The sequence below is a fragment of the Coregonus clupeaformis genome, unplaced genomic scaffold (assembly GCF_020615455.1).
Source record: "Coregonus clupeaformis isolate EN_2021a unplaced genomic scaffold, ASM2061545v1 scaf0046, whole genome shotgun sequence".
NCBI classification, from domain to species: Eukaryota; Metazoa; Chordata; class Actinopteri; order Salmoniformes; family Salmonidae; genus Coregonus; species Coregonus clupeaformis.
The window spans coordinates 575001-602398 of record NW_025533501.1 but is presented as its reverse complement, the minus strand read 5'-3'; the positions used below and the strand labels follow the sequence as shown (position 1 = coordinate 602398).

The window sequence follows — 27398 nt, the reverse complement described above, 5'->3', positions numbered from 1 at the left end:
AGTGTAGGGTTAGTTGGAAGGGTGTTTTTTTATTATTATTATAATTTCCCCTTTTCCCATTTTGTGTCACAAAGTATAATGGATTTATATTATAGTCCAGTTGGGGGCGGTAATGCAACATATTGGATGCCAACCGCTGTTAAACACCAAAGAAGAAGAACCGTTATATTATGGCTATGTACAGTATTGTAACGATGTCTCTGTCTCTCTCATTCATTAACTTTCATGGTAGTTGGTTGTGTGGGTCTCTGGTTATGAATAGGGTGCTGACAGACAATTGTTGATGGATATTTATAGAGCTCTGATCAGGACGACAGTTGATTACGGGTGTACAGTTTATGGAGCAGAGGTAAAGACTTTACCACTTTTCACAGATGGATCCAAGGACCCAGATAGTGGGCTCACAGGAGCAGGCGTTTACGTTCCTGAATTTGATGAGCAGATATGTAGAAGACTAACAGATGAACTGTCAGTATACTCAGTTGAACTGAAGGTATTAATGTTATTATGGAGAATTGAGAGAATGAGTGTAGTAGTGAGATTCTGCTGGGTCCCAGCACATTCGGGTGTGGAAGGGAATGAAATTGTAGACCAGTTAGCTAAAAGAGCTTTGAAACGAGATATAATTGATATTAATGTTCCACTGGGTAGAGGTGAGGCCAAATGTAAGACCAGAGCCATTTTGATAGATGTGTGGCAGAAGAGATGGTACTCTGAGCACAAGGGCCGGCATTTATATGAATAGTTTACAGTTTTACAGAAAGGTCGATGGACCAAGATTCAAAGGTCAGATTAGGAAGGAAGAGGTGGTGTTTACTTGATTGCGCTTAGAACATTGTACATTGAACTCGTCATTACATCTGGTTGGCAAGCATGGGAATGGTTTGTGTCTGGAAGGTACGGTCGATGAAACGGTGGAGCATGTGTTGTTATATTGTTGTAAGTATGTTGAAGAGAGGGAAAGATTGAAGTGTAGGGTCATTGAGGTTGGACGGGGTTGGGGGGGGTTTGGAAGGGATTTTGGGGATGGGGGAGGGTCTATTAGAAGTTAGTAGGGCTCTTCTTTATTTTCTCAGATGTACTGAGTTAGGTAGGAGGATTTAGAAATGTTGGAAACCGTGATTGACCACACACTCCAGCACAGTAGGTGGCGGCATGCACCTTTAACGTTGGTTTGTGGACCGCCATTATATCATAGAAGAAGAAGTTGGTTGTGTGAGAGATTTGTGGTTCGTGAGGAGGGCTACTATTCTTTTTTCTTTTGGTTCTTGCATATTTTCTGAATGTATTTTCTGATGGTGGAGGGTTTGTTTATTGGTTTCCACTGTTTATCGTTTAGAGTTGAGGGGGGAGTAGGGGTAGTTTGTTAGGGCGGCGTGATGGCCTCAACCGAGTGGAGAAGAAACGCTGTCGCTTCGGGTGCGTTCCGGAGAAAGGTGTGGAGGAAGTTTTGCTCATGGTCGGCGAACAGGTTGGAGCGGAACATCTGCACTCTGCATCCAGAATGAACAAGGCGGTGATTGTGGTAATGAAAAAGGTTTGTCTTGTTGTCAGTGGGATTTTTGGGAGGGGTGTGTTGGTGCAGATGTCGCCTCTTTCGATAAGAGTTGTGGTGGCTAATCTGCCTCCGTTTATTACTTACGAACAGACCGCAAGTAGTTGGTTAGTTTTGGTAAATTTGCAAGTGGTTTTCGTGTGTTCTCGGCTGGGTGCCAAGCGGAATCCGTTAAACATGTCTCTTTTCTTAGACAAGTGTTTGTTTCTTAACAAACTTCAAGGTTACACAGGGGAGGGGTGGAACACAGGGTTTGCTAGCACAGATAGTTTTGGGTGTTTCTAGTGTGGGGATCATCAGTTATAGGCTACAAGCAGCAATATGATTGATAGGTAGGACAGGTATTGAACCCAAATAATCCCTACTCAGATGCGCTAACCTCAACCCTAGTAAACATGCATTATAAAAACCTTCTATATAAAATTATCTCATATTGGGAGTAAATAGCCTCTGAATAGAAAAGAAAAAACACTGCATCTTCCAGCCCACCAATAAATTACATAATGCAACCGTCGCGGTTAGCATATTTACCTCAACATGCCCCTTGCTTGCGTGAGAAGGCAGAGTGCTCGATGCTGGTTGATGAATTTGACAATTAATGTACTAGGAAAATACGTTTTTGTCGACCAGAGGTGACTGAATTAATGTTCAGGTTTATTGATAATCATTATAGTAATGAAGTATAAAACATGAGCATAAAAACAGGTAATAATAAACATGAATCATCATTATATTACTTCACAGTAATGTGTTTTCAGTCCTTCCTCTTGCGTTAGCAGTGTGGAAAGGGACAGTAAAAAGCTCAGGCAGGAGTTTTCCTGTGAGGTGGAGTGGTGGTGTATCCAGGGAGAGAACTAAACTAATCTTCTGCAATGTCATTCATGGTCTTATGCTGCCATCTATTGGAATTATTAAGCAACTGCAGTAGTACTGAATAAAGTGTTTTTCCTTACTAATCCGTACTAAAGGAGTGATTACTAAGAATTGCAAAAAAATGGCAGGGGTACCAGGAGATAGGAGAATACATTTTTTACATTTTAGTCATTTAGCAGATGCTCTTACCCAGAGCGACTTACAGTTAGTGAGTGCATACATTTTCATACTTTCCCCCCATGGGAAATGAACCCACAACCCTGGCGTTGCAAGCCCCATGCTCTACCAACTGAGCTACACGGTAGTAGTGCATGGCCAAGTGGTGGTGCTCAGGCCGTGGAAAAGCGGTGGTGGGGGAGGGTTGCAGCTGGGCTACATGAGCTGAGGCAGGTTTCTGTAGTAACAGAGACTCCGGTGGGCGAAGGCTTGGTGGGCTCATCCCAGGAAATATTGCCTGTCATTGGTGAAGAGGCACTGATCAGGGGGGAAGTGCAGGGGGGCAGAGACTGGGGAGGAGGAGGACTGTACCGTGCCAATGGAGGAGGAGGAAGAGGAAGAGGGGGGAGGTGAGTCTGCGGGTGCGGAGGACAAGGCGTCTCGTTTTCAGATGGCTCATTGGATCCAGAGCTGACAGACAGTCAGGCTGAGGGCCCAGTATATACGCTGAGAGAACTTTCTAGGTTCCTGATGGAGACTGAAGGGGAAAAAGAAGGTTCTGCTGGAGTCTTATTTGATTGATCCTGGAAGGTTTGTAAGGTCAATACAACACGTGATGAAGAATGAGGGGTTTAGTGTCCTCTCACCCAGGAAGCGGTATAGGCTGAGAAAATGGGTCATGGGTTCTTAAGGGCATGTCTTCAGAATATGCTTAAATGGATGGTTTTTTCTGGCATGGCGGCTTTATGGGCTTCTCTACTGGTTTCTGATTGTGGTGATTTCCCTCCCACCTCTTATGGAGATTTCACGGTTAGACTTCCTTAACATGAACGGCGGCAGAGACTAGGGGAATATGTCAAACAAAAACATTTAAACGTGATTTTTTAGCAAGAGACACACAGTGATGTGATTAATGAAGTGTATTGGGGGTCTGGTGGAAGGGGGCGCAGGTGCTGAGCCATGGCACAAATCTTAGTGCAGGGGTAGCAAAAGAGGTGTGTAAGGGTAGGTTGTTAGTGGTTAGAGCCTAAATCAATTTCCTTGTCTTTGCTTTGCTTTCCAAAATGTGTCTGCACCTAGTACAGGGCTCGGTTCTCTGTTTCACCTGGGCCCAGGCAGCTGTCCTATTGGAAATTCCATGTAAAGCTCTTCCAAGATGTCACTTTTTGCTCAAGCTTCCAGGGCTTTTGGGAAAGGTGGGGACAGCAGAAGGGGGAGTAACTACTGTTGTGGGGGAGAGGAGGGAGCCTGATGGGTGGGTAACTTCTGTTGTGGGGGAGAGGAGGGAGGCTGATGGGTGGGTAACTTCTGTTGTGGGGAGATGAGGGAGCCTGATGGGTGGGTAACTTCTGTTGTGGGGAGATGAGGGAGCCTGATGGGTGGGTAACTTCTGTTGTGGGGAGATGAGGGAGCCTGATGGGTGGGTAACTTCTGTTGTGGGGGAGATGAGGGAGCCTGATGGGTGGGTAACTTCTGTTGTGGGGAGATGAGGGAGCCTGATGGGTGGGTAACTTCTGTTGTGGGGAGATGAGGGAGCCTGATGGGCGGGTAACTTCTGTTGTGAGGAGATGAGGCTGCGGCTGTGGAGTTGTACTCTGATTTATAGAGGGCATAACTCTGTGATCCTGGGTGTTCTCAGGTTCTGCTCACAGACCTTTCCAAACTCTCTCTGTCACAGAGAAATCAAATTGACATTTCCCTGGCCTTTCACAAGCTCTCAGCTGCCGTCTCTCAGACGGTCTGCCTCTGATTTTTTTTAAAAAGGTCTGGGAAATTATTGGACAGGACGTGTGTTGCTATAAGTTGTAGGGGTTTAATGGCACAGGCAGGGAGCCCAGCCAACAGCGAGTTGCAGTAATCCAGACGGGAGATGACAAGTGCCTGGATTAGGACCTGTGCTGCTTCCTGTGTAAGGCAGGGTCGTACTCTCCGAATGTTGTAGAGAATGAACCTGCAGGATCGGGTCACCGCTTTGATGTTAGCAGAGAATGACAGGGTGTTGTCCAGGGTCACGCCAAGGTTCTTTGCACTCTGGGAGGAGGACACAATGGAGTTGTCAACCGTGATGGCGAGATCATGGAGCGGGCAGTCCTTCCCCGGGAGGAAGAGCAGCTCCGTCTTGCCGAGGTTCAGCTTGAGGTGGTGATCCGTCATCCACACTGATATGTCTGCCAGACATGCAGAGATGTGATTCGCCACCTGGTTATCAGAAGGGGGAAAAGAGAAAATTAATTGTGTGTCGTCTGCGTAGCAATGATAGGAGAGACCATGCGGCCGGAGAGACTCAATACACCAGGGGTCTCTGATTTCTATGCTGCAGTACTGAGGGCTGGAGCAGCCTGAGGAGGGGCCACCACCGTTTCCACCACTGCAAGTGACAGCAGAGACTGGGGACTGGCAGGAGAGTCTGGAGGACTTACTGACTTTTAACACTCTGAGCTTAGTGGGAGTGAAGGGGCATCAGTGGCAGGGGGTTGTGGGGGCTGAGAGCATGGCAGGGTATAGGTGGAGGGGCTCTATAAGCTCCCAGTGCTGGAAAGGTCAGGGGTCGTCCAGTGGAGGGTATTACATGGAGCCCTGGACACCAATAGCTGGTTGGCTCGGGTTGACCTGGGAGTTGGGGAGGGGTGTCCGTTTTCTGCAATGACAGACTGTTCATCATGTTTTTTCTGTGTTGCCAGGGTAATGCCATTACTGTTGACGCCTTAGGGTTGAGTTTGAGTTGTACAAAATGATCAACAGTGTGGAGATGTTTCAGGAGGTATGGGGGCTCAGGGGGGCTGTCTGTACGGCTGGAGAGGAGGGGTTGGATGGACGGTTGGAATGTGGTGCTGTTTGGTGTATTGTACTGTGGTGTTGGGTACTGGATAATGTGATTGTGTAGAGGTTGTGGTGTCACGCAATGTGTTTTTAGGGGTGGGGGTGTTAGTGTAATGAGGATGGCTCATTAAAGTAAGACAAGTCAGTCTCTCTCTCTCTCTCTCTCTCTCTTAACAGCACTCTGCACAGGCAGCAGTGGAGGACAGTGATAAGATCTTTACTGAGCTGATCCCCTCCATTGAGAGAAGGAGCTCTGAGGTGAAGGAGCTGATCAGAGCCCAAGAGAAGGCTCAAGTGAGTCAAGCTGAAGGACTCCTGGAGCAACTGGAGCAGGAGATAGCTGAGCTGAGGAAGAGAAGCACTGAGCTGGAGCAGCTCTCACACACAGAGGATCACATCCATTTCCTCCAGGTAACTCAACTGCCTTGATACATGTGATGTGAAATTAAAAATCAATTTGAAACTCTCAATCATTTGGTTCTGTTCTCTCTCTCTCTCTCTCTCTCTCTCTCTCTCTCTCTCTCTCTCTCTCTCTCTCTCTCTCTCTCTCCAGAGTTATCAGTCTCTCTCCAGTACCAGTGTATCTTCAGACTTACCCAGCATCGTTGTCCGTCCTCTTCAGTACTTTGGAGATGTGAGTAAGACTGTGTCTGAACTGAGAGAGAAACTAGAAGACGTCCTTAAAGGAGAATGGACCAAGATCTCCACTACAGGTGTGTTGAAAATAATAAGAACATCAACTTTAGACCATTGAAAGTTCCCTACTAGTCATATACATGTGGAATATGGTGTGATGATAACATTCCCTCTCTCTGTGAATGTGTTTGTGTGTCTGTAGTGAATATAGTGGATGTTGTACTGCCTCCAGAGCCCAAGACCAGAGAACAGTTCTTACAATGTGAGTCTCTTTATTCTGAAGTAACTAACAGTCTCTTTTACTGACACTCCTAACAATCCCTCTAGAAATATATAGCAATAGTAGATCTAATCAAAGACTGGGTATCTATCTGACTCCTCATATTTCTCTGATTTGATCTCTGCTGTGCTCTAATCAAAGACAGGGTAGATACAGTATCTGACTTCACTTATTGTTCTAACTCCCCTCATTGGTCTCTGCTCTGCTCTTCTCCCAGATTCCTGTCAGCTCCCACTGGACCCAAACACAGCACACACACACCTCTCTCTGTCTGAAGGGAACAGAAAGGTGACCAATACAGACCAAGTCCAACCATATCCTGATCATCCAGACAGATTCACCAACTGGTGGCAGGTTCTGTGTAGAGAGGGTCTGTCTGGACGCTGTTACTGGGAGGTGGAGTGGAGTGGGTGGTGTGCTACAGCAGTCTCATATAAAGACATCAGCAGAACAGAGACAGGGAGAGGTGGTGCATTTGGATACAATAACAAGTCCTGGAGTTTACAGTGTTATAGTGGTGGTTATTGGTTCAGACACAATAGTGTTAAGACTAAAGTATCAGGCCCTCAGTCCTCCAGAGTAGGAGTGTACCTGGATCACAAGGCAGGTACTCTGTCCTTCTACAGTGTCTCTGACACAATGACCCTCCTCCACAGAGTCCAGACCACATTCACTCAGCCCCTCTATCCTGGGGTTTCTCTCAATGGGACTGCTGAGCTGGTTAAACTGTAGTAGGGTCCACAAAGATACTAGTCATGCTGGTGTAGTCTATAGCTGAGCTGGTTAAACGGTAGTAGGGTCCACATAGATACTAGTCATGCTGGAGTAGTCTATAGCTGAGCTGGTTAAACTGTAGTAGGGTCCACATAGATACTAGTCATGCTGGTTTAGTCTATAGCTGAGCTGGTTAAACTGTAGTAGGGTCCACATAGATACTAGTCATGCTGGTGTAGTCTATAGCTGAGCTGGTTAAACTGTAGTAGGGTCCACATAGATACTAGTCATGCTGGTGTAGTCTATAGCTGAGCTGGTTAAACTGTAGTAGGGTCCACATAGATACTAGTCATGCTGGTGTAGTCTATAGCTTAGCTGGTTAAACTGTAGTAGGGTCCACATAGATACTAGTCATGCTGGTGTAGTCTATAGCTGAGCTGGTTAAACTGTAGTAGGGTCCACATAGATACTAGTCATGCTGGTGTAGTCTATAGCTGAGCTGGTTAAACTGTAGTAGGGTCCACATAGATACTAGTCATGCTGGTGTAGTCTATAGCTGAGCTGGTTAAACTGTAGTAGGGTCCACATAGATACTAGTCATGCTGGTGGTGATGGTCCCCAGATGTGATGATTCATTCTGCTCTGTTTTTATGTACAATGATTTGATTGATTTGATCTTCAGAAGATGTTATGAATTACAATTCAATGCATTCATATTATTTGTAAGTGCAACGTTTTAATCTTATACATTTACATTAATCATGATGTATGCTGTTAATGTATGTTGGTTGTCATTCAGAACCATTGAAATGTTTTCTCAATTGGTTCTCTGTCTCAATGTAATTTTCCTCAGTATCATGGAACAGGTAGTGTTACTTACTTGCTAATTGAACTATATGGGCCGGTTTCCCGGAAACAGATGAAGCCTAGTCCTAGACTAAAAAGCATGTTCAATGGAGATGTCCGGGAAACCGGCCCTAAATTTGGCATCTTTTATTCTCCCATACTGCTCAGTCAAGCAACATTAAACCTGTCCAGCAGGTGGTGGTATTAACCCAACAATAAAAACAGCAGATATCTTGACTTTTTTATTTTATTTTTATTTCACCTTTATTTAACCAGGTAAGCCAGTTGAGAACAGGTTCTCATTTACAACTGCGACCTGGCCAAGATAAAGCAAGTAGTGCAATAAAAACAACACAGAGTTACATATGGGTAAAAAAAACATAAAGTCAGAAATACAACAGAAAATATATATACAGTGTGTGCAAATGTAGCAAGTTATGGAGGTAAGGCAATAAATAGGCTATAGTGCAGAATAATTACAATAGTATTAACACTGGAATGCTAGATGTGCAAGAGATGATGTGCAAATAGAGATACTGGGGTGCAAAAGAGCAAAATAAATAACAATATAGGGATGAGGTAGTTGGGTGGGCTAATTTCAGATGGGCTGTGTACAGGTGCAGTGATTGGTAAGGTGCTCTGACAACTGATGCTTAAAGTTATTGAGGGAGATAAGTCTCCAGCTTCAGAGATTTTTGCAATTCGTTTCAGTCATTGGCAGCAGAGAACTGGAAGGAATGGCGGCCAAAGGAGGTGTTGGCTTTGGGAATGACCAGTGAGATATACCTGCTGGAGCGCAGACTACGGGTGGGTGCTGCTATGGTGACCAATGAGCTAAGATAAGGCGGGGATTTGCCTAGCAGTGATTTATAGATGGCCTGGAGCCAGTGGGTTTGACGACGAACATGTAGTGAGGACCAGCCAACAAGAGAGTACAGGTCACAGTGGTGGGTGGGTAGTGTATGGGGCTTTGGAGACAAAACGGATGCCACTGTGATAGACTACATCCAATTTGCTGAGTAGAGTGTTGGAGGCTATTTTGTAAATGACATCGCCAAAGTCAAGGATCGGTAGGATAGTCAGTTTTACGAGGGCATGTTTGGCAGCATGAGTGAAGGAGGCTTTGTTGCGAAATAGGAAGCCGATTCTAGATTTGATTTTGGATTGGAGATTCTTTATGTGAGTCTGGAAGATGAGTTTACTGTCTAACCAGACACCTAGATATTTGTAGTTGTCCACATACTCTAGGTCAGACCCGTCGAGAGTGGTGATTCTAGTCGGGTGGGCGGGTGCTAGCAGCGTTCGATTGAAAAGCATGCATTTAGTTTTACTAGTGTTTAAGAGCAGTTGAAGGCTACTGAAGGATTGTTGTATGGCATTGAAGCTCGATTGGAGGTTTGTTAACACAGTGTCCAATGAAGGGCCAGATGTATACAAAATGGTGTCGTCTGCGTAGAGGTGGATCTGAGAGTCACCAGCAGCAAGAGCGACATCATTGATATACACAGAGAAAAGTGTCGGCCCAAGAATTGAACCCTGTGGCACCCCCATAGAGACTGCCATAGGTCCAGACAACAGGCCTTCCGATTTGACACACTGAACTCTATCTGAGAAGTAGTTGGTGAACCAGGCGAGGCAGTCATTTGAGAAACCAAGGCTATTTAGTCTGCCAATAAGAATGCGGTGGTTGACAGAGTCGAAAGCCTTGGCCAGGTCGATGAAGACGGCTGCACAGTACTGTCTATTATCAATCGTGGTTATAATATCGTTTAGGACCTTGAGCGTGGCTGAAGTGCACCCGTGACCAGCTCGGAAACCGGATTGCATAGCGGAGAAGGTACGGTGGTATTCGAAATGGTCGATGATCTGTTTGTTAACTTGGCTTTCGAATACTTTCGAAAGGCAGGGCAGGATGGATATAGGTCTGTAGCAGTTTGGATCTAGAGTGTCACCCCCTTTGAAGAGGGGGATGACCGCGGCAGCTTTCCAATCTCTGGGGATCTCAGACGTTATGAAAGAGAGGTTGAACAAACTAGTAATAGGGGTTGCGACAATTTCGGCGGCTAGTTTTAGAAAGAAAGGGTCCAGATTGTCTAGCCCAGCTGATTTGTAGGGGTCCAGATTTTGCAGCGCTTTCAAAACATCAGCTGTCTGAATTTGTGTGAAGGAGAAGCGGGGGGGGCATGGGCAAGTTGCAGCAGAGGGTGCAGAGTTGGTGGCCGGGTTAGTGGTAGCCAGATGGAAAGCATGGCCAGCTGTAGCAAAATGCTTGTTGAAATTCTCGATTATTGTAGATTTATCGGTGGTGATAGTGTTTCCTAGCCTCAGTGCAGTGGGCAGCTGGGAGGATACTTGCTGCTCAGTATATCAGTAATGTTCAGAATTGTACTTTAATATCATTGGAGATTGATGGTCTTTTTAATCCACTATCTAGAGTCAGGAACAGATGAAGTTAGGTCTGCTACTGTTCAGTTATTAAATATGATTCATGGTGATGGGAAATAAAAATCCATCTAGTAGTAGTTTTCCTTTGCTATTCATTCCAAGGTGTGTCTTTAACTTGTAAATGGATTGTGTTGAAGCTGGCATGTGGTGTGGATGATAGAATAGAGTGAATATAGGAGAGAAGAGAGGAGGAGAGGAGAACATCATATAGAAAACAGATAAGATAGAGAGACAATTCATACCCAGGGGAGTTACTGTCTCTGTCCCAAATCTCTCCCTGTTCCCTACGTAGTGCACTAGGCTACTTTTGACCTGATCTAAAGTAGTCTTCTAGATTTTACATGTTTTATCCCTGTCATTAGAAAATGACAATATGGTAAAGACTTTTGTGGTTTCCTCCCCCTTTGGTTTTATTGGTTGTGTGTTATGTGTGTTGTTGTGTTAGGTTTTTCCCCTGTGTTCCTAATGGAAAATCCATTAACAATGAATCAGAAACAAATTATATTCCAGTTGTGTTTAGACAACTTCATGGCTGACATCCCCCAGTTCTGTTAAGACCCATTGAACTGGGTCACATTCTAAATGGTCACTTGTATTGATAGTCCATACTGGGCCTAACTGGGGTTAACCATACTGGAGGGTTTCTTTCTACACACATATTCCCTCATCTCCAGAACTTTACCTGATGTTTTCTCTCTCTCTCTCAAACCATACACATTTACATCATTTAGCAGACGCTCTTATCCAGAGCAACTTACCGTTAGTGCATATATATATATACATGACTGTATGTCTCTTTGGATAAATGCGTCCGCTAAATGGCATATTATATTATTTTTATTAGGGATGTAACGATTCGTTTTAACAACGATTCAATTTGTATCACTATTCGTGGTTGTCGATACGATTCAAAGACGATATTGGTTCATTTAGAACGATACGATTCAGTGACTTGAAATCGATTCAGTAACCTTTTAGCCAAAAATTCAACCAGTGTGACTGAAATAAATACCTGGATACTGGACAGTGCAGGTGAAGTTTCCTAGATTCCTGTTTCTTGTAATGGAATCAGGTATCAATTAATTATGAATATAAATAAACAAGTAAACAACAATGAATGCAAATGCATTCACATTTTATTTGAATAAAGTGCAAACAACACTTTAGGTTGAATTAACAGGAAGTTAAAATTGTCTGATCTCATTTTTAATATTCAATAAATTTTCAATAAAAGTACAGTAAGTGCAACCAACATTTCAACAGTAGGTTTATCTGCTACTTCTGCTTTTGTTTTTCAACATAAAAATATTACAATATTAATATCAAAAATAAAGTGCAACCAACATCTCTTCAGGTTGAATTAACAGTAGGTTTACCTGCTACTTCTGCTTTTGTTTTTCAACATTACAACACAAATACAGTATTAATATCAAAAATAAAGTTCAACCAACATTTCTTCAGGTTGAATGAGCAGTGGATGAACCTGCTACTACTCTCATTTTAATAAACAAACAATATTCAACAAAAGATCAAGTGTAACCTACTAGGCTACTCTTCAATGACTACAGATTTATTTTTTTAAATATCAACTGATCAACATGATCTGGCCGCAGAACACTTCTCTGTGCGTTCACTATGTCGCCAGCAGTACTAAAAACTCGTTCTGCTGGCACACTGGTGCCTGGAATGCACAGGTACCGTTTAGCAAGGGTGGAAAGTACAGGTAGCTCTTTCTCCTGAGATCTCCACCACTTCATGGCATTTTCAGTCAAAGGCAACGCATATTTTGCTCGGTACTTTAACACCTCTGCTCTAGCTTTCTCGCTTGTAGTTTTTCTTTCTCTTTGGGTGAAGGAATCGCCAAACAGCGCATCTAAGGCTTTCTTCTTACAAGGAGGTGACTCATTTGGAGCTACAATATAAGAAATATATTTCAAAATATAGTCAAATTAATTACCTATGTTGAGAGCATCTTGGGTGCCTCTGTAGCGTGTGGAGAGGTCACTGGCCATCACCCTCTTAATCTCTGCAACCAGGGTTGAGTCGTCTTCGAATGGCTGTAGGTGTTTCAGCAGTTTTGCTTGAAGAGGAGCAATTACAGAGAGAGTTGGCTGGTCTTCTTCACACATCACAGTGGTTGCCATTTTGACAGGACCCATCAACTGAACAATGTCATCCATGTTGGCAATATCACTCTCACTCAGCGTGCCTACATCTGTGACCCCCTTTCGTAGATCCTTGGACATCAGAGTTGCCATTATAGCTGGCTGTTGTTCCAAAAAACGTTAAAGCATTTAGAATGAACTGTTCCATCTGGTGATTTATGTCTTGGATCAGTTTATGTTTTGGTAAATCCATCAGAGTTTGTTTTTCCTGTAGGGCGTGACATGCAATCGGGCTGCGGTGAAAATATCCAACAATTTTTAGCACTTTCCCCAACAACCTGGAAGCACGGTCCACCCCCAAACCCTTCTGCGAGGCAAGGTTGAGTGTATGTGCGAAGCAGGTAATGTGTGGACTGAACTGGGCTTCTGCACCGGCCACAATCATATTCCTGGCGTTATCTGTGACGATGGCAGGATTCTTGTCGTAGATTTTCCACTCCATGCAGGCTTCACGCAGTAACGCGCCAATATTTTTTACCAGTATGGGCTTCATTTAAAACTCTGGTTAGCAGAACAAAGGTCTTCATTTTCCACTCCGGATCAATGTGGTGAAAGGTAATTGTCACATACCCTTGATTTGAGCATGACGTCCAGCCATCTGTCGTTATCGCTACTCGTTCAGCTTGAGAAAGCGACAGCTTCACATCATTCTTAGTACTTTCGTACAATGCAGGAATAACCTTTTCTGAGAAGTGTGGTCGGCTTGGTATTGTGTACCTTGGCTCCAATGTTTGAATCATTTCACGGAATCCCGGATTTTCAACCACACTGTAGGGTCGCATGTCTTTGCAGATAAACTTGGCAATTGTTGCCGTGATGTTTTTCGCCCGAGCTGAGTTTTGGCCTAGTCTCTGACTAAACATGCAGGCGAGACCTGAGGCTTCTGCAGAGTTGACTTTACCTTTCGCTGCTGTAGCAGCGGGAATGCTGCAAGAGGTGCCTGGACGGTCGGGTGTGGTGTGAAATCCCATGGCGCCTTAGTAGGTGGTTGGAGAGATTTGTCGTGTTGCCGTTGTACTTTACTTGACCTTTACATATCCTACAAACAGCGAGCGACTTATTTAGAACATCTCCGTCTTTGCAAAAGCCAAAGTGTTTCCACACACTGGACCGCAATGGTGGCTTGATAATTTCTCGCTCTTCGGCTTCTCCTCTTTCGTCCGCCATGCTATGTTTGGTTGTCTTTGCGCCTTTGCACTGCTGTTGGCGCGATGACGTCACGGATAGGCAGACTGAATCGAGAAATGTTTAAAGCCTTTATCATTAAAAGTGCTAAGAAAAAACATCCATATAAAGTCTGACGTGCTTAAATCCAATGAGTTATTTCATAGTATCGATACAATCGATTTATTACATATTAAAACGATGTTAGATCGATATATGTTGTCCACAAGGCCAACTCGCCGAGCACAGATCGATGTAGTTGGATCATAGGAATATAAATCGATACATTGATGTAGTAGATGGATCGTTACACCCCTAACTACTTTGTATCCTTTTCTCTCTCACTCTCCTCCAACACTACTCACTCTGCCCCTACTCAGATGGAAATGCGCCATCGCAACCTTCGCTCTCTCTCTCCCGCTACTCTCTCCTCTTCCATCCTATCATCTCTTCCCTCTGCTGAATCCTTCTCCCTCCAATCTCCTGATTCTGCCTCCTCAATCCTGCTCTCCTCCCTTTCTGCATCCTTTGACTCTCTATGTCCCCTATCCTCCCGGCCGGCTCGGTCCTCCCCTCCTGCTCCGTGGCTTGATGACTCATTGCGAGCTCACAGAACAGGGCTCCGGGCAGCCGAGCGGAAATGGAGGAAAACTAGACTCCCTGCGGACCTGGCATCTTTTCACTCCCTCCTCTCTACATTTTCTTCCTCTGTTTCTGCTGCTAAAGCCACTTTCTACCACTCTAAATTCCAAGCATCTGCCTCTACCCTAGGAAGCTCTTTGCCACATTCTCCTCCCTGCTGAATCCTCCTCCCCCTCCCCCCTCTCTGTGGATGACTTGTCAACCATTTTGAAAAGAAGGTTGACGACATCCGTTCCTCGTTTGTTAAGTCAAATGACACTGCTGGTCCTGCTCACACTGCCCTACCCTATGCTTTGACTTCCTTCTCCCCTCTCTCTCCAGATGAAGTCTTCCGACTTGTGACTGCCGGCCGCCCAAAAACCTGCCCTATCACCTCGTCTCTTCTCCAAACCATCTCCGGTGACCTTCTCCCTTACCTCACCTCGTTCATCAACTCATCCTTGACCGCTGGCTATGTCCCTTCCGTCTTCAAGAGAGCGAGAGTTGCACACCTTCTCAAAAAACCTACACCTACACAGTATCCCTTCTTTCTTTTCTCTCCAAAACTCTTGAGCGTGCCGTCTTTAGCCAACTCTCTTGCTATCTCTCTCAGAATGACCTTCTTGATCCAAACCAGTCAGGTTTCAAGACTGGTCATTCAACTGAAACTGCTCTTCTATGTGTCACGGAGGCTCTCCGCACTGCTAAAGCTAACTCTCTCTCCTCTACTCTTGTCCTTCTAGACCTGTCTGCTGCCTTTGATACTGTGAACCATCAGATCCTCCTCTCCACCCTCTCCGAGTTGGGCATCTCCGGCGCGGCTCACTCTTGGATTGCGCCCTATTTGACCGGTCGCTCCTACCAAGTGGCATGGCGAGAATCTGTCTCCGCACCACGTGCTCTCACCACTGGTGTCCCCCAGGACTCAGTTCTAGGCCCTCTCCTATTCTCGCTATACACCAAGTCACTTGGCTCTGTCATATCCTCACATGGCCTCTCCTATCATTGCTACGCAGACGACACTCAACTTATCTTCTCCTTTCCCCCTTCTGATAACCGGGTGGCGAATTGCATCTCTGCATGTCTGGTAGACATATCAGTATGGATGACGGATCACCACCTCAAGCTGAACCTTGGCAAGACGGAGCTGCTCTTCCTCCCGGGGAAGGACTACCCGTTCCATGATCTTGCCATCACGGTTGACAACTCTGTTGTGTCCTCCTCCCAGAGTCCGAAGAGCCTTTGTCACGATTCAGACAGACGACCAGAGGACCACAATTGCGTCACACCAGAAAGTTTATTAAACTTAAGGGAAAAGGGAAGTAGGGAGTGAATGAAGGCTCCAGGGGTAACAGGGATCCCGTCCAATGCGCTGGGTCTGTGCCCCCCCCAGTGGCAGCGATGCGTCCTATGAAGCCGGTGGTGGGTGGTCCAGAAGTCCTGGGGGGAGACACAGACACAACAGGGCGGAATGAAACCAGGCAGCAGTACAGTTCAAGGGAAATCCAAAATACGTAGTAGCAAGGCAGAAGGCTGGTCAGAGTTACCGGGATTGAAGAGTAGTCAGGAGTCGTAATGGCAGAAGCAGGTCTGGATCTCCTGAGGCAGAAGAGTATCCAAAAACAGGCAGGTCCGGGGGTCACAAAACCAGGGTGAGCCAGAAGCGCGAGCAAACAGGTTCCGGGTGTGAGCTTTGCAGACGATCTGACACCGGAGAGCTGAAAGACAGGGCCTTAAATACTGGGAGAGGTAGTGGGTAATGCAGCGCAGCTGGCAGAGTAATTAGAGCAGAGCAGAGCAGGGACAGGTGGAGCTAGTTAGGCTGAGTAGAGAGAGTGGTGAGCAGAGTGGAAGAAAATTAAGGTGGTAACCCGGTGGAGTGAGAGGCCCATGACAGAACCCCCCCCCCAAGGGACGGCCCCAGAAGTCCCAAGAGCAACACCACGCCGGGCGGGAGGAGGGGAGCCGGAGGAGGGCTAGAACTCCTCCGAACGGTCCGAGTGAACGTCCTCATCCTCGGAGGAAGCCGGAGGGCCGTGGTCGGGAGATGGGACAGGTCCCGAGACAGGATCAGGCACAGGACAGGAAGCCGAGCGGGCCGGACGGTTAGGGACCCCTCTGGGGCGGCCCCTACGGATTGCAGGTTGATCAGGATGCCGTTGGTGGAAAGCGGTGATGAGAGTCCTATCCACAATCCGACTAGCTGGCACCCAGGTCCTTTCCTCAGGTCCATAGCCCTCCCAGTCAATGAGGTACTGGAGACCCCTACCCCTCCGTCTGGACCGAAGCAGGCGGCGGACGGTGTAAACCAGACCACCATCGACGAGCCGTGGAGGAGGAGGACCAGGCGCAGCAGGGACCAGCGGACTCTCATGGATGGGCTTAATCTTAGACACATGGAAAGTGGGGTGCACCCTCAGGGAATTAGGCAGTTGGAGCCGGACAGCAGTTGGGCTAATCACTCTTATGATAGGGAATGGGCCAATGAACCGAGGTGCCAGCTTCTGCGACTCCACCCTGAGTGGCAGGTTCTTCGATGACAACCACACCCTTTGACCAACATGGTAGGTGGGAGCAGGAATTCTCCGACGGTTGGCCCCGGTAGTGTAGCTGGCAACGGACCTGAGGAGTGTGGCTCGGGCTTGTGACCAGGTGCGGCGACATCGACGGGCAAAAGCAAGTGCAGATGGGCAAGTAACCTCCTCCTCCTGGCTGGCAAATAGAGGAGGCTGGTATCCATAAACACATTGGAAAGGGGACATACCGATGGCAGAGCAGGTCAGAGAATTGTGTGCGTACTCCACCCATGTCAATTGCTGCGACCAGGAGTGGGGGTTGCGTGAAGTCATGCATCGCAGTGCCTTCTCGAGCTCCTGATTAGCCCGCTCTGACTGCCCATTGGATTGGGGATGGAATCCGGAAGTCAGACTGACTGTGGCTCCCAGCAGGTGACAGAACTCCTTCCAAAAAGCGGAGGAGAATTGTGGACCACGGTCAGAAACAACATCCTTTGGCAGTCCGTGGATCCGGAAGACGTGTTCCAGGACCACCTGGGCGGTCTCCTTGGCGGTTGGGAGCTTGGGGAGGGGAATGAAGTGTGCCATCTTGCTGAAACGGTCAACGATGGTGAGAATGACGGTCATGCCACTTGAAGGGGGGCAGCCCCGTGACAAAGTCAAGGGCGATGTGAGACCAGGGACGTCTGGGCACAGGCAGGGGCTGCAGCAATCCGGCTGGGGGCTGGCAGGACGACTTGTGTTGGTTGCAGATGGGGCAGGCTTGGACGAATTCCCGTACATCCTTCCTCAGAGAGGGCCACCAGAACCTCTGGGCGAGCAGGTTGTAAGTGCGGGTGGAGCCAGGGTGACAAGCTAGGCGGGAGTCATGTCCCCACTGAATGACCTGGGACCTCAGGTCTTCGGGGACAAAAAGGCGGTCAGCTGGGCAAGTGCTGGGACCTGGCTGGTTACGGAGAGCCTCCAGCACCTGTTCCTCAACAGCCCAGGTCAGAGCTGCAACGATGCAGGGACTTGGCAGAATCGACACAGGGTCCTTGGAGGGTGTCATCCTTCTGGAATTGACGGGAGAGGGCGTCTGGATTTGGTGTTGCGTGATCCAGGCCGGTATGACAGAGTGAAATTAAACCTGGTGAAGAACAGGGCCCAGCGGGACTGCCTGGAGTTCAACCGTTTGGCCGTGCGGATGTACTCCAAGTTCTTATGATCGGTCCAAACGAGAAATGGAATGGTGGACCCCTCCAGCCAGTGACGCCACTCCTCCAAGGCAAGCTTCACAGCCAGCAGCTCACGGTTCCCTATGTCGTAATTGCACTCAGAGGGGGACAACCGACATGAGAAAAGGGCACAGGGATGGAGCTTCCTATCCTCCGCAGCCCACTGAGAAATCACAGCACCAACTCCCACATCCGAGGCGTCCACCTCCACAATGAATTGCCGGTCCACATCAGGCATCTGGAGGATGGGAGCGGAGGTGAACCTCACCTTGAGGGTACTGAAGGCTTTGTCGGCTGCTGGGGTCCAGGTGAAGGGTTGCTTGGTGCTGGTTAGAGCAGTGAGAGGGGCAGCAACGGTACTGTAGTTCCGGATAAACTTCCTATAGAAGTTAGCAAACCCCAGAAACTGTTGCAGCTTCTTTCTGTTCTCCGGAACTGGCCATGAAGTGACTGCTGATACTTTGGCAGGATCCATTTGGATACTTCCCTCTGCCACTATGTACCCCAGGAAGGCCACTGTCTTGACGTGAAACTCACATTTCTCTGCCTTGGCGTAGAGGGAATTCTCCAGAAGACGATGAAGGACTTGCTGGACATGGCGGGTGTGTTCAGACAGGTTTCTGGAGTAAATTAAGATGTCATCCAGGTAAACGAAGACAAACTTGTTTAACATGTCCCGCAGTACATCATTCACTAGAGCCTGGAACACAGCAGGAGCATTGGTGAGGCCAAAAGGCATAACCAGATACTCGTAGTGGCCTGTTGGTGTATTGAATGCGGTTTTCCATTCATCTCCCTCCCGGATCCGCACTAGGTGGTAAGCGTTTCTGAGATCCAACTTGGTAAAAACAGTGGCTCCCTGGAGCAACTCAAAAGCAGAGGTGAGCAGAGGCAGAGGGTAACGGTTTTTCACTGTGATGTCGTTGAGTCCCCTGTAGTCGATGCAGGGGCGAAGAGATCCGTCCTTCTTCCCCACAAAGAAGAAGCCAGCACCAGCAGGAGATGAAGATGAACGGATTAATCCTGCGGACAGAGAGCCATTGATGTAGTCCTCCATGGACTTTCTTTCAGGAGCAGACAACGAATAAAGACGACCCCCTTGGAGGAGCTGTTCCAGGGAGGAGGTCGATGGCACAGTCGTACGGTCGGTGAGGGGGCAGAGATGTGGCTCTTGCTTTGTTAAACACCTCTCTGAGACCATGGTAGCATTCTGGGACATTGGAGAGGTCAGGAGCGGAGTTAGTAGGTACTGGCCGAGGGGTAGTGCGGCAGCAAGCAGGCAGGTACGGTGGCAGTCCTCTCCCCACTCCCTGATCACCCCGGTCACCCAGTCGAGCTGAGGGTTGTGCCGGCGGAGCCATGGGTAACCCAGGATGAGGGGTTGGCCTGGAGAGGGGAGCAGGTGAAACTGGATAGTTTCTTGATGGTTTCCGGACAGACCCATCGAGACCGGGGCCGTGACATGAGTGACCGATCCGAGTAGTGTCCGTCCAGTGCCCGGGCAGGAATAGGAGGTGTCAAACGGAGGTTCTCCAGTCCCAGTTGGCGTGCCAGCTTGATGTCCATTATGTTGGCTTCGGCGCCAGAATCCACCAGAGCAGCCAGGGTGTGAGTTGAGTCAGAGAGGCGGAGGTGAACTTGCAGCAGGGGTTTGCGGTCGGAGGACTGGATGGTCATTGAACTCAACCGGACTCCCCCTACGCCCGGTGAGCTTCGGCCCTTTAAAGGGCAGGTTACCACACGATGTCCATCACCTCCACAATAGAGGCAGAGGTTTGAGGTGAAGCGGCGCTGGCGCTCTGCAGGAGTGAGGGAGGCTCGCCCAATCTCCATAGGCTCAGACTGATCAAGCTGACCTGGGTGAGTGGCAGTAGATGACAGGAGCCCAGTCGGATCTCTCCGAATGCCGGTAGTAGGTGGACCTTGGCGCCCCCTCTCACGACGACGGGTCTGTATCCTTCTGTCGATCCTGACAGTCAGTGCGATGGCTTCATCAAGAGTGGAAGGCAGTTCATGGGAGACCAACTCGTTCCTTGATATAGTCAGCCAAACTATGGAAGAACGCGTCCACCAACGATGGTGTGTTCCAAGAACTTCGTCTAGCCAGGGTTCGGAAGTCGATGGAATGGTCTGCGACTGTACGTCTGCCTTGTCGAATACTGAACAGTTCACGAGACGCCTCTGCGGTGGGTGAATCCAGGTCAAACACCTTCAGCATCTCCTCAGCAAACAGGTCGAAGGTTGCACATGCGGGGGTTTGACGTTCGAACTCTGCTGTTCCCAGAGTCGAGCTCGGCCCGTCAGGTGAGTGATGGCATACCCAACTTTAGCCCCTCCGTGGCGAAGGTCCTTGGCTGCAAGGAGAACTGAAGTCGGCAGCTAGTCAGGAATGGCCGGACCTGGGTTGAATCGCCGTTGAACCGCTCGGGGTTTCCAATCTTGGGTTCCGAGCAGCGGCTGCAATGACCGGGGCAGGTAACTCGGGGGCTGGGCTGGTGGGCAGACTGGCTGGGGTAAGGTTGGTGAGGAGTTGAATGATCATGGCGAGTTGTTGTTGCTGCTGCTGGAACTGCTGCTCATGCTCATCGGTTTCCATGCCGGGGAAAGTGTGCGCTGAGTCCATAATGGTCAGATCGTACTGTCACGATTCAGACAGACGACCAGAGGACCACAATTGCGTCACACCAGAAAGTTTATTAAACTTAAGGGAAAAGGGAAGTAGGGAGTGAATGAAGGCTCCAGGGGTAACAGGGATCCCGTCCAATGCGCTGGGTCTGTGCCCCCCAGTGGCAGCGATGCGTCCTATGAAGCCGGTGGTGGGTGGTCCAGAAGTCCTGGGGGGAGACACAGACACAACAGGGCGGAATGAAACCAGGCAGCAGTACAGTTCAAGGGAAATCCAAAATACGTAGTAGCAAGGCAGAAGGCTGGTCAGAGTTACCGGGATTGAAGAGTAGTCAGGAGTCGTAATGGCAGAAGCAGGTCTGGATCTCCTGAGGCAGAAGAGTATCCAAAAAACAGGCAGGTCCGGGGTCACAAAACCAGGGTGAGCCAGAAGCGCGAGCAAACAGGTTCCGGGTGTGAGCTTTGCAGACGATCTGACACTGGAGAGCTGAAAGACAGGGCCTTAAATACTGGGAGAGGTAGTGGGTAATGCAGCGCAGCTGGCAGAGTAATTAGAGCAGAGCAGAGCAGGGACAGGTGGAGCTAGTTAGGCTGAGTAGAGAGAGTGGTGAGCAGAGTGGAAGAAAATTAAGGTGGTAACCCGGTGGAGTGAGAGGCCCATGACAGCCTTGGCGTGACCCTGGACAACACCCTATCGTTCTCCGCTAACATCAAGGCGGTGACCCAATCCTGTAGGTTCATGCGTTTTTTTTTTCTGTGGTTTGTGCGTTTAAATGCAGTGGGAATATACTGACAACACGAAGGCTACCGTGCAAGCGCTATAGCGGTTATTAGGCCTACCGTATGAGGTGATTGCAAACTCCAAGAACAAATCGCGTAACATCCAATTGACCCGACATAGTGAATCTACCCAAGCCAGGGCAGCCGCCGCATTCCGCGGCCCAGCTGTCAAACATTCAACAACTCAGAATTGGCTTGCTTTCAAAACTAAGTTCTGGCCAATGGATAGTCTCGCTGCTATGATACAAATGCATCTATAAAATAAAAACAAAAGACTGCACTAAACTGTCCTTGTTGTCTGTTTCAGATAGGCCTATAGAGTGCCCTTTACATCTACGCCTCATTTAGGCTTTAACATACCATGTCATTCGTTGACAATAACAATAATGTATTGTCTTTCATCAGCAAAAAGGTTAGGGGCAGGCAACAAAACATTTATATATTTTGAGACTAAGATCCAGAGAATTGTGAATGCGCACGTTACTTGTTTACGCGAATGTGGATAGCGAATATATCCAACAAAGAGAACATCCTATAGACTATAAATCACCTATCTGTCCCTAGATGTCTCAGTCGGAATATATTAGCAGCATATATCTTTGCACTTAATACCCAGTTTATCTTTTGACACTTACCGACTTTGAACGGGTGAAACGCGTTTTTTATTGGCCGGAATCTCTTTCCATGTCAGAATCACACGGTTTAACAATACTTCGAAGACACTGTTTTTCAGGAGGAGTTGGGATGCCAATAACCTCGGTTGTTTTTCCATGTCTTCACCAATAAGTCACCGCACTGGGTGACTTAGAGAGCGTATCAATGTTATCTTAATCTAAGCATTTCTTTAGTAATTTATCGGGTTACTGAGACCCATTCTCTACACAAGGAAACAATGTTGCTGTTTTCGACTGCCACAATTGGATAGCGGATTCTCCATTCACCAAAAGGGGACGGGCTGAAATTACGCTTTGACGCCACGACGTATTCCAATTTTGGTGCTAGAGAAAGAGGCTTTGAGATGAGCTTGTTCAGAGAGCAAATATTTCAATAAAATAAAATATAATTAATATGATTGTAGGCCTATGTGTATATTTGTAAAATAAATACAATTAAATAAGTGTTATGTATTTTAAAAACGTCAGAATGACACTCAAACGGACCATTATTATTTCACTTTCATGTTAGGCCTACTACTTCTGTCCAATAGAGATAGATAGAGGACTCTAGTGGCCAAAATCCTGATCGTTTTAGCATGGGCAGCACCATTGAGGACTTTCACCATTTTGAAGTAGTGAACTGGATGGGACTTCCTAGGGGTTAAGGAAGGATCACAGAATTCCATCCAGGTCACCAAGAGGGATCAGCCAATGAATTATACTTGTGAGCAAACATTCCATAACTACAGGTGCCAGTAAATCGCCAACCTTGGCATTATATCTGTTCAAACAACACACTCCAGGTGGCAGTATGCACCCTTTCAGTTTGTTTACCAACTCATAAAAGTAGTAGTTGAAGAAAATTGACTACTTCAAAATGGAGATGGCCTTAATGGCAGTGCCCCATGCTCTCACAGACGCCATAATGGGACAGATACAATGATGCCATGTCTATCTAAGTCTATGTTCTATCCAGCACTTATAGTCCTTGATTTTGTGCCATAGGTGGACAAAAAATGAGTTTTATTTTGACATGAGGTAAGCCGAGAGGAAGTGGGTCTACAACAGACCCACGTTTGTAAAGTCTGTTCAATAATATTATCCTTTAGATATTTTGTCTCAAATTACCCCTCTCATAATGACCAACCGCCCTGCCCACCGGCACATTAAGTTTAAATGGAATTGTATTTAACTTCTGGCTTCCCACGGACTGTTGTTGTGCAACCGAGTACATTTGAAAGCAACGCTAGTGTGTGTACTGTAAATACAGCTGCGTTGCTAAAAGTAACTAGTACATTGGGTGCAGTAGGTCTTTAGACTCTCCTGGAGGTGGTTTGTAAATCTTCCCTAGCGTGAGGTCATTTTTTTCTTATTTCTCGGGACTCTCGTTTGAGGTCAAGCAGGTCATAAACGGCTTCTCTGTATTGTAAAATTATGCTTTTGTTAATTCCATGAAGTTTGGACGTTGAAAGGGATTGAATGCATTTCTCACAAAATGTATTGCTGCAAAGCAGATCAATCTATGTGCTAGTGAGTCACTGCAGTAGATCATTCAAGAAAACAACGTCTTCAATGGCCAGTACTGTATAATCAATGATCTCACTAACAAAGCATCATTGGTTTAATTGGAACACAACACATCTCTGTTATGTAGTGGCTCTGTGAGCAATGACAGCTTTGTCAGAGTCCCATTACAATGAACTGGGAGTCTGTAGTTGTACATAGTGAAGCATTGAGGATGAGTAGAATGCCATCTTGGAGTGATGTCATAATGGGGTCATAAGAAGATAGAATCCTCTTGTCATTAGGCTAGAATCTTAGGTGGGAGAACATTCAGAGAGAAGGTTAGTTGGAGAAAGTCATCATATTGGTAAGTAATGTTTCTAAATTGTTCCTAAAGTTATGGTGAATCTACTATAATGGAGAGGACGGTTTTAGGCAAATATGATAGAATTTCATATCACTTTGCGTAGCCTACTGCAGTATCAAATTCCTGTCTTATGTTTAAATGAATATTTTCATGGTTAAATATTGGTATGCATTCATTTATCTAAACTGATTACTGTATAATCTAGATTACCGAACCTGAGAGTGATTTCTGATGAGATTGAATTGATTAGTACTGTCTTAAAACACATTTAACAGCATAGTGTACTATACTATAAACATTTTTGAAAAGATTTACACAAAATCTATAGTATAAAGAGAAGTTTGCATAATTGGTTGGTCACAGCTTGTTTAGTTTGGATACAGGGCTGTTTTATGGTGAGATGCAAAATAATGTGTTAGCGGCACTAGAAATGTAGGCATTGATGAAAGGCACCGCATAGGGTAAAAGACTTTAATAGTAGTTTGAATGGCTATAGGGACACTGAGAGGTCATGTTTATTGGACATACTGTCACTATAATCACAGGATGCATAGCCGCGGGAAGTAGTTGTCACGATCGTCGGGAACAGAGGAGGACCAAGGCGCAGCGTGGAATGCGAACATATTTATTAATTGATGATCACACGAACAAAAACAAAACGAAAACGTGACGTCCCTGGTTACATTCACAAACCAACACGGAACAAGAAACCACACCAAATGAATGCCTAACGGCTACCTAAGTATGACTCCCAATCAGAGACAACGAGCTACAGCCGTCTCTGATTGGGAGCCACCCTGGCCAACATAGATATACAAAACCAGAACAAACACAAATGAAAACTCACACCCTGGCTCAACATACTAGAGTCCCCAGAGCCAGGGCGTGACAGTACCGAGTGGAGGACAGAGGAGCCTCTTAAAGAAGAAGTTACAGGTCTGTGAGAGCCAGAAATCTTGCTTGTTTGTAGGTGACCAAATACTTATTTTCCACCATAATTTGCAAATAAATTCATTGAAAATCCTACAATGTGATTTTCTAGATTTTTTTTGTCAATTTGTCTGTCATAGTTGACGTGTACCTATGATGAAATTACAGGCCTCTCTCATCTTTTTAAGTGGGAGAACTTGCACAATTGGTGGCTGACTAAATACTTTTTTCCCCCACTGTAAATGTAAATTCTGTCAATTTGGAATTTACGTTAATGTCAAATTAATCTTTGGCAATTGGGTAAAACATTTATGTGGAACTGTTAAAAGTGATTTGCTTAATTTCTTTTGATGTCGATGCTGTCTTTAGGTTGTTTAAGGATTTGTTTTCCATTAGCAGCATCCTGTAGGTTGCTAACATTTAGGAACTCTCTTTTAGAGCTCATTCGTATTGGAAGTGCACAGTATTGGTCAGGGCGACTTGCATGTTGAGGTGGGCCTGCTAAGGAAGGAGCTGAAGCAATTGGCCTGTATGGGGGAGATGAGATGGATAGAGAGACAGTCTCTGGAGATGAATAGAGAGATGGTGTTGAAGGAAGTGGAGAGGGACAGACTTGAGAGGATGAAGAGGGAGGAGAAGAAGGAGCATGCAAAAATAAATCAGATGAAGGATGAAGAGTTGCTGTTGATGGATATTAGAATGAGGGAAAGGGAGAGAGAGATGGAGGAGGAAAGGAGGAGGTTAATGGAGAAATCTGAGAGGCACAAGGTAGAGAAACAGATGGCGCTCCAGAAGAAAAGACAGGAGGAGAGAGACAAGTGGGAGATATCTGAAAAGAAGAGAGTGGAGGAATGGAAAGAGTTTTACTGGAAGGAAGAAGAAAACCGAAAGGAAGATGCATGGATGAAAGCAGAGAGGAAGGCAAAGAGAAAGGTGGAAGAAGCAAATAGAAAGGTGGAAGAAGCAAAGAGAAAGATGGAAGAAGCAAAGAGAAAGGTGGAAGAAGCAAAGAGAATGATGGAAGAAGCAAAGAGAACGGTGGAAGAAGCAAAGACAAAGGTGGAAGAAGCAAAGAGAAAGGTGGAAGAAGCAAAGAGAAAGATGGGAGAAGAACAACAGAGGCTGAAGAAGCAAGCCAGGCTAACGGAGACCCTGAGCGATAGAAAAAGAAGAGACGGGGAAGAGAGAAAGGAAGATGAAAATAAGTGTGTGAAGGAAGCAAGGGAAGGAGACAGGAGAGAGCTCCTGAAAGAAAAGAGACTAAGTGCAGAAGAAAATATGACACACATGGAGAAACAAATGAGAGAGCTGGAGGTCAAAGGTAAAAAGGAGAGGAAATAGACAGAGAATAAAGTGTGATATGTGAGGTTAGCTTCAACACCTTAACTTATACTGTCTGTTTCCCAACTCCCTCTCTCCCAGATTCCTCAATCTTCTCAGCTGGTGCTGAGGTCAAACAGACCCAGTGCAAAGGTCATCTTAGTTTACAGTTATTTTGTACATTGAAAGTGTTATACAACTGCACACATGGAGTGTGGTATTAACATCCTCCATTTTCCTTTGTCTTGTCAGATGTCTCCATGGTTACTGCAACTGAGTCAAAGACTCTGAACCCTCAGAAGGACCAGCCAGCAAAGTGCAAAGGTAAAGACCAGGGCCCGGTTTCCTGATAGCGATGGAACTTAAGCTTACTAGTGTTTTAACGATGTATCGTTTTTATAATGGCCGAAGATGTCAAAATTACAGACAGTGTAGCCTACAAATAGAAGTAAATTGACTGAACATGAAATTGATTTCAATATGATTGAAACATAGGCCTATACAGCCTACTGGATTTATTTTCTAATGCAGTCATCTCGGTTTTCAGTTGAAGCATATTTTTATCCTTCGCTTGTTGAATTGCAAAGATATTGGCAACTTTGTATTTGTAGTCAACTTCCTGTCGAAGTTATCGTAAGTCACAGAGAGACAGATAAACAGCTTGATTCTATGTTTAGCGGATGTCTTCTGTGTAGAAAGTGACGCGGAAGGGCAAAAAAGAATCTAACGACGCATTTAGCTGTCTGATATCAGTGGAGTTTTCTGGTTGAATCACCCTTCTTTCCACCCAATTTTGTTTTTATGTGATGACGTTGAATCAACATCTCTCTCTCTCTCTCTCTCTCTCTCTCTCTCTCTCTCTCTCTCTCTCTCTCTCTCTCTCTCTCTCTCTAGAATTCTCTGTGTTTTCCATGAGCAGTCAAGGCGTGGCCAAGGTCCCCCAGGTTCTGCAGGTCAAAGTGAGTAAGAAAAGTGAGAGTGTCCAAAAGAAAGATGGGAATGACAAAGTAACAGCGCCAAAGACAGAGGCAGAGCTCCTTATGGACAAATTTGAGAGGATGGCAGAAGAGGAGAGAATTTGGCCTTGTCAGAAGGATAGGAGAGATAAAGACCAGGCCAAAGAGATAGAGGGAAAGAGAAAGGAGGAGGAGGTGCTGTCTAAAGAAGAGCAGCGCAGGCTGAGGAATGAGAAGGCCTTACAGGAACACC

The 27398-nt window shown here is 46.4% G+C and overlaps 1 protein-coding gene across 1 annotated transcript in view; it reads left to right on the top strand.

The window, feature by feature from the left end:
- LOC121548091 (golgin subfamily A member 6-like protein 22) overlaps nucleotides 1-27398 on the top strand; it is a 337971-nt gene that overhangs the window by 227918 nt on the left and 82655 nt on the right. Inside the window, exons 10-11 of the mRNA XM_045212735.1 lie at nucleotides 26442-26513; nucleotides 27084-27398. The exon at nucleotides 27084-27398 is cut by the window's right edge and continues 60 nt beyond it. Coding sequence (XP_045068670.1) covers nucleotides 26442-26513; nucleotides 27084-27398 — 387 coding nt within the window. The remainder of the gene's footprint in view (nucleotides 1-26441; nucleotides 26514-27083) is intronic.